Source organism: Urocitellus parryii, chromosome 12 (genome assembly GCF_045843805.1).
Source record: "Urocitellus parryii isolate mUroPar1 chromosome 12, mUroPar1.hap1, whole genome shotgun sequence".
Lineage (NCBI taxonomy): Eukaryota > Metazoa > Chordata > Mammalia > Rodentia > Sciuridae > Urocitellus > Urocitellus parryii.
Genome location: NC_135542.1, coordinates 62,764,108 through 62,776,432, shown reverse-complemented (window position 1 = coordinate 62,776,432; position 12,325 = coordinate 62,764,108). Strand labels below are relative to the sequence as shown.

General features: G+C 38.9%; 1 protein-coding gene across 2 annotated transcripts in view; it reads left to right on the top strand.

The window, feature by feature from the left end:
- Positions 1 to 12,038, top strand: part of Slc8a1 (solute carrier family 8 member A1) — a 295,606-nt gene extending 283,568 nt beyond the window's left edge. For both annotated transcript variants that reach the window (XM_077791750.1, XM_077791749.1), the window contains one exon: positions 11,662 to 12,038. In XM_077791750.1, coding sequence (XP_077647876.1) covers positions 11,662 to 12,038 — 377 coding nt within the window. The remainder of the gene's footprint in view (positions 1 to 11,661) is intronic.
- The last annotated feature ends 287 nt before the right edge of the window (positions 12,039 to 12,325 follow it).

The following is a 12,325-nucleotide window of genomic DNA, read 5'->3' as shown; positions in this document are numbered from 1 at the left end:
TTATAAAATAGCTTTTAAAAGGAAGCAGTAGGATCTGGTGGAAGGCATTGACTTCAAATCCATTCTGCACTCCTGTTCGTTCATTCTGCAAATCTTTCACTAGTACCCACTCTGTACTAGCTCTCTTCCACATGGTAGGTAGAGGGATGCAAGCCAGATGGTTTTCTAATCCCACAGAGTACATACTCCAGTGGGAGGAGACTGGTACTAAATACTATGGTAAATGCTCAGGGAACAAAGATGGACATTGTCGAGAAGGAAATAAAACAGGCTTATGAAGTCAAGGAATGGTCTTTATGCATAGGGTTGGGGCAGTATTTTAGTAGGATGGTTTGACCCCTTGTGCCATTAATTTTTAGCAAATTACACTTAAACCTTTGTTTCTTCTCCTGCAGATTTATCAGGCAGGTCTAGTCTTCAAAACTAGGAAAATGTGTTATTTTTTTCTTGCCTCCCACTTCAAACAAAATGCATTTGAATTACTTAGTGTTTTCCTTTTCTCTCTGGCAGTTGCTACTCTCAATGTCACCCCCTACCATATGTGCTCTCTCCAGTACCCTGGCTTTTTCTCACTGACCTCTCTCACTTCCTCCCAAATCTAGATATTCTGGGTTAGTTATGGCTTTGTTATATCCAATACATGATCCCACAAAGGCATCAGTGATTAATGATGGTGTCATGAGGGTGGAGAATTTGCACTAAACACAAAAATTCCAAGAGTAACTACATTTGTATGGCTTCATTGGCTAAGAAATACATTTGTATGATGTATCTCTTCGATACCTACAGCAGCCTTGGAGTTAGGTAATGTATATTAGTTATCAGGTTCAGAAAAGGGGGTAGTATCTGGCAGGTTGATGAAGGATCCTGGAATTGAGCCAACAGCATGAGGCTCTGGACACCAGGAAATCACAGGGTGGAAATTCGGATTCACCTCTGGTACTGACCCCTAAGTTTCTGTTTCCTCTCCTGAAAAAGTGAGACTGAGAGCATCTGTCCCCACCCCCCTACCACCTTAGAATTGTTGGGAATGGAAAATAGGATGATATCCATTAGAAGGGTCTGGAAATTGCATGAGATATAAGAGATACTTGTCAGAAGACATTTTTGAAACCTCTGTAAGACGTGCCTGGGAGAGAGGGGAGGAAATTATACCCAAGAGCTCAACTTCATTGCATACCCTTAGCAGCTTAGGTGGAGCCCTGTGCTTTATTATCTGGTATTTGCATTATGAATTATATATCTAGGAAGAGCCTAAGTACAGAAGACGAAAGACTTGGGTATTACATCCCCTTTCCAGATGTCTCAAGAACAAGAATCTCTTAACAAGCTTGTGAATAAAAACTATTTGTCAGGCTAAACGAATAGGCAAAAGAATTTTGTGGGTCAGAAACAATAAAACATACTGTTGGCAAATAAAATATAATGTCATTGTAACAAAAATATAAAGGTAAGAAGTAAAAAGGAATGGTTGGGAAGAAAGACATAAGCATGTCTTCTCACAGCTGGTCATTGGCAAACTTTCATAGTGGATAGTTATTTTTAGGATTCTCATCCCACTTTGTGCCCTGTCCTGGGCACTTTCTTATCTATGAATCCCAGGCCAGCCCCTTATGATAAAGATATCTCCTCTTGATCTGTTCCACTACCCACTCCTCAGCCTCTATACCATTTGACATGCCCCTGCTCTATAGGTAGTATGTCTGATGTTTTCCACGTAAGGAGCCCTCTAGCATAATCCTGACTGCTGTCACTTGAAAGGACAAGAAAAAGGTTGAAACTCAATCCCCATTTCATCTCAGATAAACCATGTTATTTATAGGAGTCTATTTTAATGTATATTAATGTATATTTTTAGCCTTTAATAATACTATAGACAACATATTCTTTTTGTAAATAATAGGAAATATTCATAAACAATGAGAAAACGAATCATGCAATCTTGCCACCCATTTGCATTCCAGAACTTTCAAATAATTTGCAAAAATGTGTACACAGATAAATACTACATATTTATCCATGCTTTTTAATGGATGCTATGTATAGTTAGATCACCCATTTTCTTAGTTAGTGGTGCGTCAATGAACACTTTTTACTTTGTTGGTTAGTGTACATTTACATCATGATTTTAATAGTTGCATAATTTAGTTATGTAAAGTTATAATTTATTGAAAACAATAGACAATTCAGTTGTTTCTAATTTTCCTCTAGCATAAAATCTCTGCCCTGACTCATCCCTTACATAAACTTACAGACTTGTAAAATTATTTCTAAATATTCAATAATAGAATTGCTAGACCAATGAACTTGTAAATTTTTATAGATATATATATATATATATATATATATATATATTTTTTTTTTTTTTGCGTAACATGATTAAACTATAGGGATGAGCTAATGGGGGAAATTTCACACCAAATCACAGCAAGGTGGGAGCCAAAATGGGTAAATTACCAGAACTTTTTAAAGCCCTATCAAGTCTCACCTGTCTGTGATTGTCACCTGCTCCCTTGGATACTGGATTGAGTTTGTAGGCAATGATAGCTTTTCTATGGAATTGCCTCCATTTGCTTACTTTGAAGAGTGTTCATGTTTTCTGAACTTAAAATTCACAAAACCATCCCTTCAAAAAGAGTGTCTATGTGGAATAAATAACTGGGTAAGTATCCTAGGGCAAAGGAACATGTTGGGTATCCACAGAGCCAGAATCACACCAGTGTAATCCTGCCAATGGAGAAGCTCCCTTCATAACCCATTAAGGCTGACTGAAGGGTGAGAATGAGGTCACTGTTTAGTTTTCTGTCTCATTCTTCTCAGCTTTCTAGCTTGAGCAAGCATAGGGCACCTATGGCTTTGCCATCTCTAAAGTAGGACATGAAGGTAAGAGAATTTGAGAAGATTCAGGCAGGAGACAGATGTTCCAGAAAGAACAAAGCATAAAGGAAAGAACCAGGCTTCCAATGCCATGAGGGTTAAGAAAGAAAAAGAGGGAGATTATTGAGAAGGAAGAAGCAAGTCAGAGGAAGGCATCCAGTGCAGGGCAGACCTGGATTTTTTTTTTTTTCAGGCAAGAAGTGAGTTTCAGTTTTATCTATGTAATAACAAACCAGTTAGCTTAGGAAAATGACAACTAATGCAGCTATTTTATTTTAACCCCAGATTGGCCCTTGCTTTTTTACTTTTCAAAATTAGCCAAATGTGGCTGAACTTTAATCTTTTTAATGTTTTGCTCTCATAGACTTTGTTTCATTAAAATAAAGTTTTATTATAAAAGTAATAGCATCATGGTTCAAAATTGGAAATAGCAAAAACTTCATGCTATTTTAAAAATAGGTTCACTTAAGCCCATTTTTATTATACTATGAAGATAGTGTAAATGTAATGCTGAGAGAATCCAGGAACATAGAACATAAAGATCACTTTATCAGTCACTGTTCTTTGTTATTATTCTAAAAGGATGAAAGGTCTTCCATGAAAACAGTTCCTTCTTGTCGATTTCTGATCCATTTTAATATAATATTTTGCTAAAGGAGTCAGACTTACATTTCTAAATAGAACAATCTTATTTATTTTCTTTCAAATCCTCAACTGCTTTAACACCAAGTAGTTAGAGTGGGAATTGGAAGTGATGTATTCTAGGAACCCTTTATTTACTTTCAAATTTAAGATGTAGCATGTATCCCAGTACTTACAGTTACCCCCATGGATTTGTGATTAAGAGCTTTGGACTCCAGCTAGGATCACACTCCTTTGGACCAAATATCTTACTGGCTGTATATCTTTGAACAACTTTCTTATGTTCTGGGCTTTACTTTTATTATTTATAAAGTGGGAATAATAATTATACCTTGGAAAGTTGTTTTAGGTTTAAATAAGAATCCGTAGATAGTGCCTAGTCTAATAAGTTAGTAAGCCGAAGTAAATGTTCACTATTGTTGTGCTTCTCACCACCACCATTGCTGAATACCATGGACAGAGCCTCATTCTCCCATAACCCTATATAAAGTGTGTTAACCCTAAACCACCTAATTGGAGGAAACCATGATAAAATATTTTAATATTTTCACCTCATTCTTTCTTACTACAGGAAGAATTATGAAAACATAATAACAGGAAACATTTGTTTTGTAACTGTTAATTTCCAGATATCTTCCTAAACCTTTTTACACTGTTTCTTTTAATAATTTTAATAGCCATATAAATGACTACTTACATCCCTATTTTACAGGTGAAAGAGTAGAAGCTCATGAGGTTAATGAGTTAGTAAATGGCAAATGAGAACAGGACCAGATCTTACTCCATAGCTTGGGCTCTTTGCTACCACAACTAGACTATGCAGACTAGGACCAGCATTCCTCAGTAACAACAGTGATCACCCACAGGGTAACAGAGGCTAACAAATTAGTCATCTACTTTAGCCTCAGCTTACTAGATATCACCATGCCAAGAATAACTATTGGGAATGACACAGTCCTCATTCAGCTACCTGCTCACCTGGTATAACCAAAACCAGAAGACTTCTCTCAAATCACGCAGCCACCTTCATCCTCCTTACTTGATCAAGCACACCTTCAACCACTATAATCTGCCATCAGCCTTTTTTTATGTCTGCCAGTGAACAAGCAGGCCCCTAAAGTGAAGGCACCAAGTCTGCCCAGCATACACAATCTGGTCCCCCCAGAGCCATATTAACTTTGTCTCAAGAGCCAGTCAGGATGGAACACTGCTACTTTTCTGCAGAATCAGCTAGTTTATTGGGGGTTTTGTTCCTGGCCAGGTTGAGAGGGTGGAATGACTGACAAAGCAATTCAGTGACATAATTCCCATAAACCTTATTAGAGTTCTTCAAAAGTTCCTGAATGTCTATTTGACAGCAAAGAATTAGAATTTTTAGCAAATTTTTATCAAACTCCATGAATCTAGGGGTTTGAACAAGGAAGGAGAATCTTAGATCCTCTTTTGAGAATTTGTGAACAATTACACTGAAGAATAATCTTATTCTAGGTGTATTAAAAGACTGGAGGATTATCTTCTGTTAAGAGAACATATTTCAAATCACTGTTTGGAAAATAAATCAAGTAACACGGTCAGGTTCTTGTGTTCCCTGAAAAATAACTCCATAGGTTGAGATAAGTTTGCTCCTTTAATTAAAATGTATTCCTTTCTTTGACTTAAAATATACAAGATTTAGGATAGATATGCAATAGGAAGACTAAGCCTCAGGGATAACTTTGGGAAATGCACATCTTCAAGTTAACATAGGAAAATAATTGTCATTTAATATTAAAAATGGTTGATTTTTGCAGATCAATGGTCAAAACCATTCCATATATTGTTGCCTTCATTAATCTAGTGGAGGTGCCATTGTTCCCCTTTCAGGGATGAGAAAACCACAGCTATGGTTTCTCAGGCTGGTTGAGAGAGCCTGGTCCCATCCCACACCAGTTAAGCAAAAAGTCAGGGTGGGCTAGCAAGCTGCAATATTCCAAGGCTGTCCTGCTGATTCTGATTTGCTGCTGTGGACTAAAAATAGCTAGAAGCAGGGGCTCTGATCCTGCCAACACAGGTCCTCTTGAGTTTTTTACCTAACTCTTCTAGAAATAGGTCATGTCACTGTCTGTATTCTTTTTCATTCTCTTCAGGGAAAACTTTCATAGGAAGAAATTTGAAGTTTTTCCCTTTTTCAGTTTCTATAACTCCTTTCTCAGCTGGCCATTAATCAATCAAATATCAGTAATTTCCTGCTTCCTGAAATTTCACTTAGAAGCCTAGTGAAATTGGAAATCACTGGATTTTTTTCACATGAACCAGTAAAGCAAGTGTGTGTGTGTGTGAGTGAGGGAGTCGGGGTAAATGAGTGCCACACCTCAAGACAAAAACCTGTTTAAGGCCCTCAGCAACAGCAGAAGAATTAGCATGCAAGGAAACTATTTCTGTTTCAATTCAAAAAGAGCAAGACAGAAGGAGGCAAGATAGAAGGGAGGAAAGAATAGAGAGAACTAAATGCATTAAGCAAGAGCCTGCTTTATAGTCACTAATAAGATTAAGGCCTTACACCAGAAGATCACTAATGTCTTTCTATGACGTAAGTGTTATGAAATGTTCAAAAAAAATTGGTAAGAATCTCTTTGATCTTTCAGAATGTTTACGCACTATCACATTTTATTATTAATTTTTTTGGTAGGGAGGCACTGGCAATTAAACTCAGGAGCACTCAACCACTGAGCCACATTCCCAGTCCTATTTTGTATTTTATTTTCAGACGATCTCACTGAGTTGCTTAGTGCCTGGCCATTGCTGAGACTGGCTTTGAACTTGAGAGTCTCCTGTCTCAGCTTCCAAGCCACTAGGATTCTAGGTGTGTGCCACCTCACCCAGCAACTGTCACATTTTTAAATGCATAGGATTGTAAAGTTAAAAGATATTTTGAAAGGGTGTTATAACTCCCCCAAAGTTAAGAATTATCAATGTAACTCAGAATTCCCTATACTTACAGATTCTCTGACTGTGCTGTTTATAAAAATAGCTAATAACACTGAGTACTCATAAAGGGATAGAGTCTGTTCTACTGTCAGGCATGTTAACTCATTTCCTTCAAACTCCACAAAGTGGATAAGCATGGTGCCTTATCTCCTTTACATAGAGGATCGAAAATCCAACTGATTTTGGTGGATTCCTCCCCTTCCCTGGCCTTTCAGCATAGCTGTGCTGAAATAGACTTAAAAATAGCACAAGAAGAGAGGGAAGCAGTAGAGTTAGACAGCCCCAGCACCTCTATCCAGCCCACCCAAGTTGCTTATGCACAAAAGGATCCTATCTGAGGGCACCAACATTTCTAAGAGAGACCAGCTGACCTGTTCCCAGTTATCTGCTTTCCTGAAATGCAAACATCCTCCCAGCAAGGCCCCCAAACTGGACACTTGAAGCAATTCCTCCCATTTCCATGTCTTAGAATTTGGTTCTCTAACCTTCCCCTGACCAAGCCATTTTTTAAAAGCTATGTCCCTAACTCCTTTCCCCAGAGAATCTACAGTAGGTCTAGGCTAGAACCCCATATCTACATTTAAAATAATAATATAAAATAAAGCTCTTTAACTAATTTTGGTTTTTGTTTTGGTACCATGGATTGAACCCAGGGGGCACTTAACCACTGAGCCACATCCTGTGCCCTTTTTATTTTTTATTTTGAGATGGGGTCTAAGTTCCTTAGGGTCTCACTGAATTGCTGAGTCTGGCTTTGAACTTTGATGCTCCTGCCTCAGCCTCCCTAGCTGCTGGGATTACAAGAAGGTACCACCATGGCCAGCTCTCCAAGTAATTCTGATGGAACAGTGTGACATTAAACAGCCTTTGAAATATAGGCCTTTCTGCTCCCATTTATGCCACAGCCTCCCTCATGGAAAGAGATGACTGATAAAGTGAGTTGAAGTAAATAATTCTGACAACATTTTATACCTAATTTTAGAAGGCAAAATACTGCTATGTGATTTAATTTCATAAATGTTATCACAGTTTGATCAATGGAAAAATCTTTAGGTCTTGAAATCTCTTTTCCCATGATCTTCATATACTTCACTTAGGTAATATATTTGTTGAATGAGAATATCATTAGTCAATTCTGTTGAAGAAGAGCAATCATGTACAACTTGTACAGAAAGAAAACAGCGCCAAAAGCGTATATATGGATTTAGTATTCTGGTGTATTTTGCTGACTACCCAAACAGTGAGAGTAGAGAGAGTCTTAGGGATCTTCTAATTTAATTTCTTCATTTTAGGTGAGGAAACTGTAATGTAAAAAAGTGAAGTGACTTGACCAAGTTATATACAGTGAACTTGAACCAGGTCTACAGAGAACAATTTTGTCCCAACTTTGTGATATGTGGCTCCATTTGAACCATGTTGCCGTCTAAACAAATTTTCTCTTATTTACAGTTATATGTATCAAGAAGATAGAATCAAAAGTCAGAGACTATAAAACTAATTGAAGATGTATTAGATATCAAGGCTGGAATTAAAAATTACCATCAGAAGCCTGACCTTGGGTGTATATGTAGGGAAAAAAAAAAATATATATATATATAGAGAGAGAGAGAGACATACACTCATACATATAAGACATTCATAATAGTGTGTGCATATAAGTATACACAAACACACATACACACTGAATTGTCAAGATGTCTTAATTTATGCTAATCACGTAAGAAATATGACTCCCTTATTTTTGTGTTTAATGAACCAAGCTCTGAATATGTTTATATCCCTCTGAGACCAGGCAGCAGTTACTTCTTGAATTTTACTTTGGGAAAAGGCATTTGCTTTCTTCGACCACAGGCAGGTTCCAGGCTTAGTGTTGAGGGTAGGGGCTGGTGGTGCCCAACATATGGTGTGGGATATGTTGCTCTGGGCACTAAGCAGCAAAGCAGCAATAGAAGGTAATTTGGGGAGATTCCTTCCCACTTCATTTGGAGAAGAGAGTTATCTCTGTTGGAGCTAAGGTTAATGGTTTGGATCTGCATGTGTTCCTACAAGTTTTTTTAAAACATATTTTTTGAGTTGAAACTAAAAATAGACAAAAGGCTGATGCCTAATCCAGGTAAATAAAATCTACCAGACTCAAAGAGGCCCAGAACATGTTTTATTTATGTGATGAGCTAGTCAGTTTGGCTCCTAAATTTTAGGGACTCTAGAGAAAAGCATTTGAAAATAGGAACCTATTTTTATAAGTAAGAATTTTCATGTAATATTCACATAAATAGGCTATTGAAAAATAGCTGGAGGGGGAGGAAATTGCCACATACCTGGTATGCCCTTCGTTTCAGGGTGTAGGCCTGGTCTGGGTGTTCAGGCCTCTGGACCCAGGATTCTTTGACCTTTACACCTCTTTCCTTTCTGGTGCAGAGGTAAAGGCTGCCATCTGGAAAGTCTAGGGTTTCTGAGTGGAGACAGGACAGTGTGCTCTGTACCACGTGCCAGGGATGTATGCAGGTTTGTGCGATGCAACAGCCAGGTCACCTGTCCCTACAGCATATGAGCAGACTACCTACATCCCAAAAGGGCCCTGCCTAATGTGGCCATCTGTTCACCATCAGCCAGGGCTAGCTCAGAATAATGTTTCAGGTGTTTCTGGGCAGCAGCTGAGCTGTAAACTGCTCTCTCCTGCCTTAGACCCTTGTTCTTTTACTTTCTTTGCTCCACTGCCTGTCCTTGAAGAAGAAAAGCAAAAGATTTTTTTCTTCTTCCTTTTGACGCTGCTGCAGCAGCACCTTTGAAGAACTCTTAATAATGAAATACAAGAGACCATTAAGATTTGTCTGGCTTTGCTTTTTACTCATCAGTCTCTGTAATAATTCTACTGGGCTGCAAGCTGTGACCATGAAGGCACAAAGCAGCACAAATCCAAGCAGGTGAATTAGCCAAGTGCCTGTACATTCTTTAGTCTGTTCCCCTGAAATAGGAATGGGCATTTGTTGAGAACCTGCTTCAAAGTTTCAGAATGGAAGGAACAGGGCAACCTAAATGGAGTAAGTGGAAAGGAAACTTTTATTATTCCTGGGAGGGGCAATATGGTATGGACTGAGAATGGTCTCTAAAACCAAACAGACTTGATTTAAAAATTCTCATTTGGCTGATCAAGACTTGGTCTCTGAGGCATGCTATCACAATGATATAGTTTCTAAAATTACAAACAGGGAATAATAACACCCAGTCCCTAAGGCTGTGAAAGGTTGAATGAAGATATACATAAAACCTACATAGCATAGTGCCTGGCATAGAATAAACAGTTATTGCCTTAATTATAAAAGAGTAGCAATATCTACTTTCCATCACAGACAGAGGTCATAATCAATGAGACAGGCCCTTGGGGCTGATCAATTCCCTTTCAGAAAGAATGTGATACTCAGATGCAATAGCCTCCAATCAACCTAAATAACTTTCTTCCCCATCATAAAGTAGAGAATCTATAGGCTCGTATAAACTTTCATGCTTTGTGGATTGTCCCCCATGGCTATTTACCAAGGAGCAATTGTAGCAACAGAATAACAACAGAGGAGAGAAACTAGACCAGGTAGTATACAACTACCTGCCTGCACAGAGCATGATAGGGGCCTCAGGAAGACCAGAGCAGTGGATACAGCACTTTGAAGAATATAGTACTTGGCCATTAGTGACTGCAAGTGTGAGTTAAATTTGATTGTTATTAACATCTACTATAAACACACTATGCAAGGAATTTTGCACAGGTCATTGGAAGGACTTTGATGCCAGTATCTTGGCATCATATAGACAACACATTTAGTTTCTTTTAATGTATGTTTTTAGCTGTAGATGAACACCTTTATTTTATTTGTTTATTTATTGTTATGTGGTGCTGAGGATTGAACCCAGTGCCTCCCAAATGCTAGTCAAGTACTCTACCACTGAGCTACACCTCTAGCCCTAAATTTAGTTTCTTGCAAGTTCTGTTTACATGCTTAATAAACGGGGATATTTCAGATCCTATCCCAGCTTTTAAACTACTCTAGATTGCCTTGTTGACATTATCTTCCAAAACAACAATAAGAGCTACTCTTACCAAGAAGCATAGAAGGCATTTTACACATAATATTTCAACTTGACAGTAGCAATCTGAAGTGGTTATCAGTATTTTATTGTCACAGATTAGGAATTGAGGCCCAGGACCACACACTCAGTTGTAAAGGCAAGATAAAACCTCAGTGCTCTACTCATCAAAAGGTGTAAGTTACTGTGGTCTACAACCCACCCTCAATAGTGAACCCTGACTTCCCTATATTCATAAAAAGATACACTCAGGACTGTTGGTGAACAAAGAGCTTTGAGGATGCTCACTGGTACTTATGGCACGGAGAAAGGTGAGATGGTTCAATTGGCAGGCATGTGCCTTGAAGACAGAAAAACAGAGCTCAAGCCCTCCATAAACTCTTGGCAGTTGTGTGATTCACACTCATTACTTATCATGTCTAAGCCTCATTTCTTCACCTCATAAAATCGTCGTCACAATCCATGTGGTCATATAGGTGAATCCACTTTCCTATCCAAAGGCTCTAGGCAAATGTCAGCTATTATTATAATGTGATTCTTTTCAATTCTACTATTGACTTGCTCTTGAATCTTTGGAAATCTCTCCTGACAGTTTCACTTTCTCATCTATAAACAAGAGCGGCTGACACAGCATCTTTTTGTAATCCCTACCAGAACCCATTTTCACCTGTAGTGACCTGGAATCTTTTGGGATACTGTTAAAATAGATTCCTCAGCCCCAGTGATTATGACCCAATGCAGCTTATAACATTCACCTCATAGAAGGACCCACTGGTTTCTGGTGTAGGTGGCCTGAGATTACTCTCTGAAAAATACTGCCCTGCAAGCTCAGTATACAAAAAATGTTGGTATCTGTGGATAAAGAACTGGAGGAATATCACTTCTTCAGTAACATAGACAGCACCAAGCCCTTGGTTCCTGATATCTAGATCCTGTTGTTCTCACCACGTGAATCAAAGGAACATCAAAGCTCACTCTGGGTTCCTGGGTTTATACCACGGTTTCATTCTAGACCCCACACTAGAAGCTCCCAGCACTCTGTGGACATCTTTAAAAGGCTGAGTGTCATTGCCTTTTTTTGTTCTTTTTCTACAGACACCTTTGCCAGCAAAGTGGCAGCCACCCAGGACCAGTATGCTGATGCATCCATAGGTAACGTCACAGGCAGCAATGCAGTGAACGTCTTCCTGGGAATCGGCGTGGCCTGGTCCATCGCTGCCATCTACCACGCAGCCAATGGGGAACAGTTCAAAGTGTCTCCTGGCACACTAGCTTTCTCTGTCACTCTCTTCACCATTTTTGCTTTCATCAATGTGGGGGTGCTGCTGTATCGGCGGAGACCAGAAATCGGAGGTGAGCTCGGTGGGCCCCGGACTGCCAAGCTCCTTACATCCTCCCTCTTTGTGCTCCTGTGGCTCTTGTACATTTTCTTCTCCTCCCTGGAGGCCTACTGCCACATAAAAGGCTTCTAAAGGAACATCAAATATAGTAAATTTATATATATATATGCATATATATATATACATAAAAATTATGTATAATGAACAGAGGAAATTGACATTTGTCATGTTCACTTACCTGCTGATGGAATCCAGCTTCAAGAGCATACTTTGTACTAGGGCCAAAGTCAGAAACCATCACCTCCCATTCCCAGGGCATCATCATGCTGAACAAGGCGCAGAGGCAGGGCCATATTTGCAGCTCGGCCTACAAGAGCTGTACTCTCTCCAGGTTCATGAATTGTGAAGGCTTTGATTTG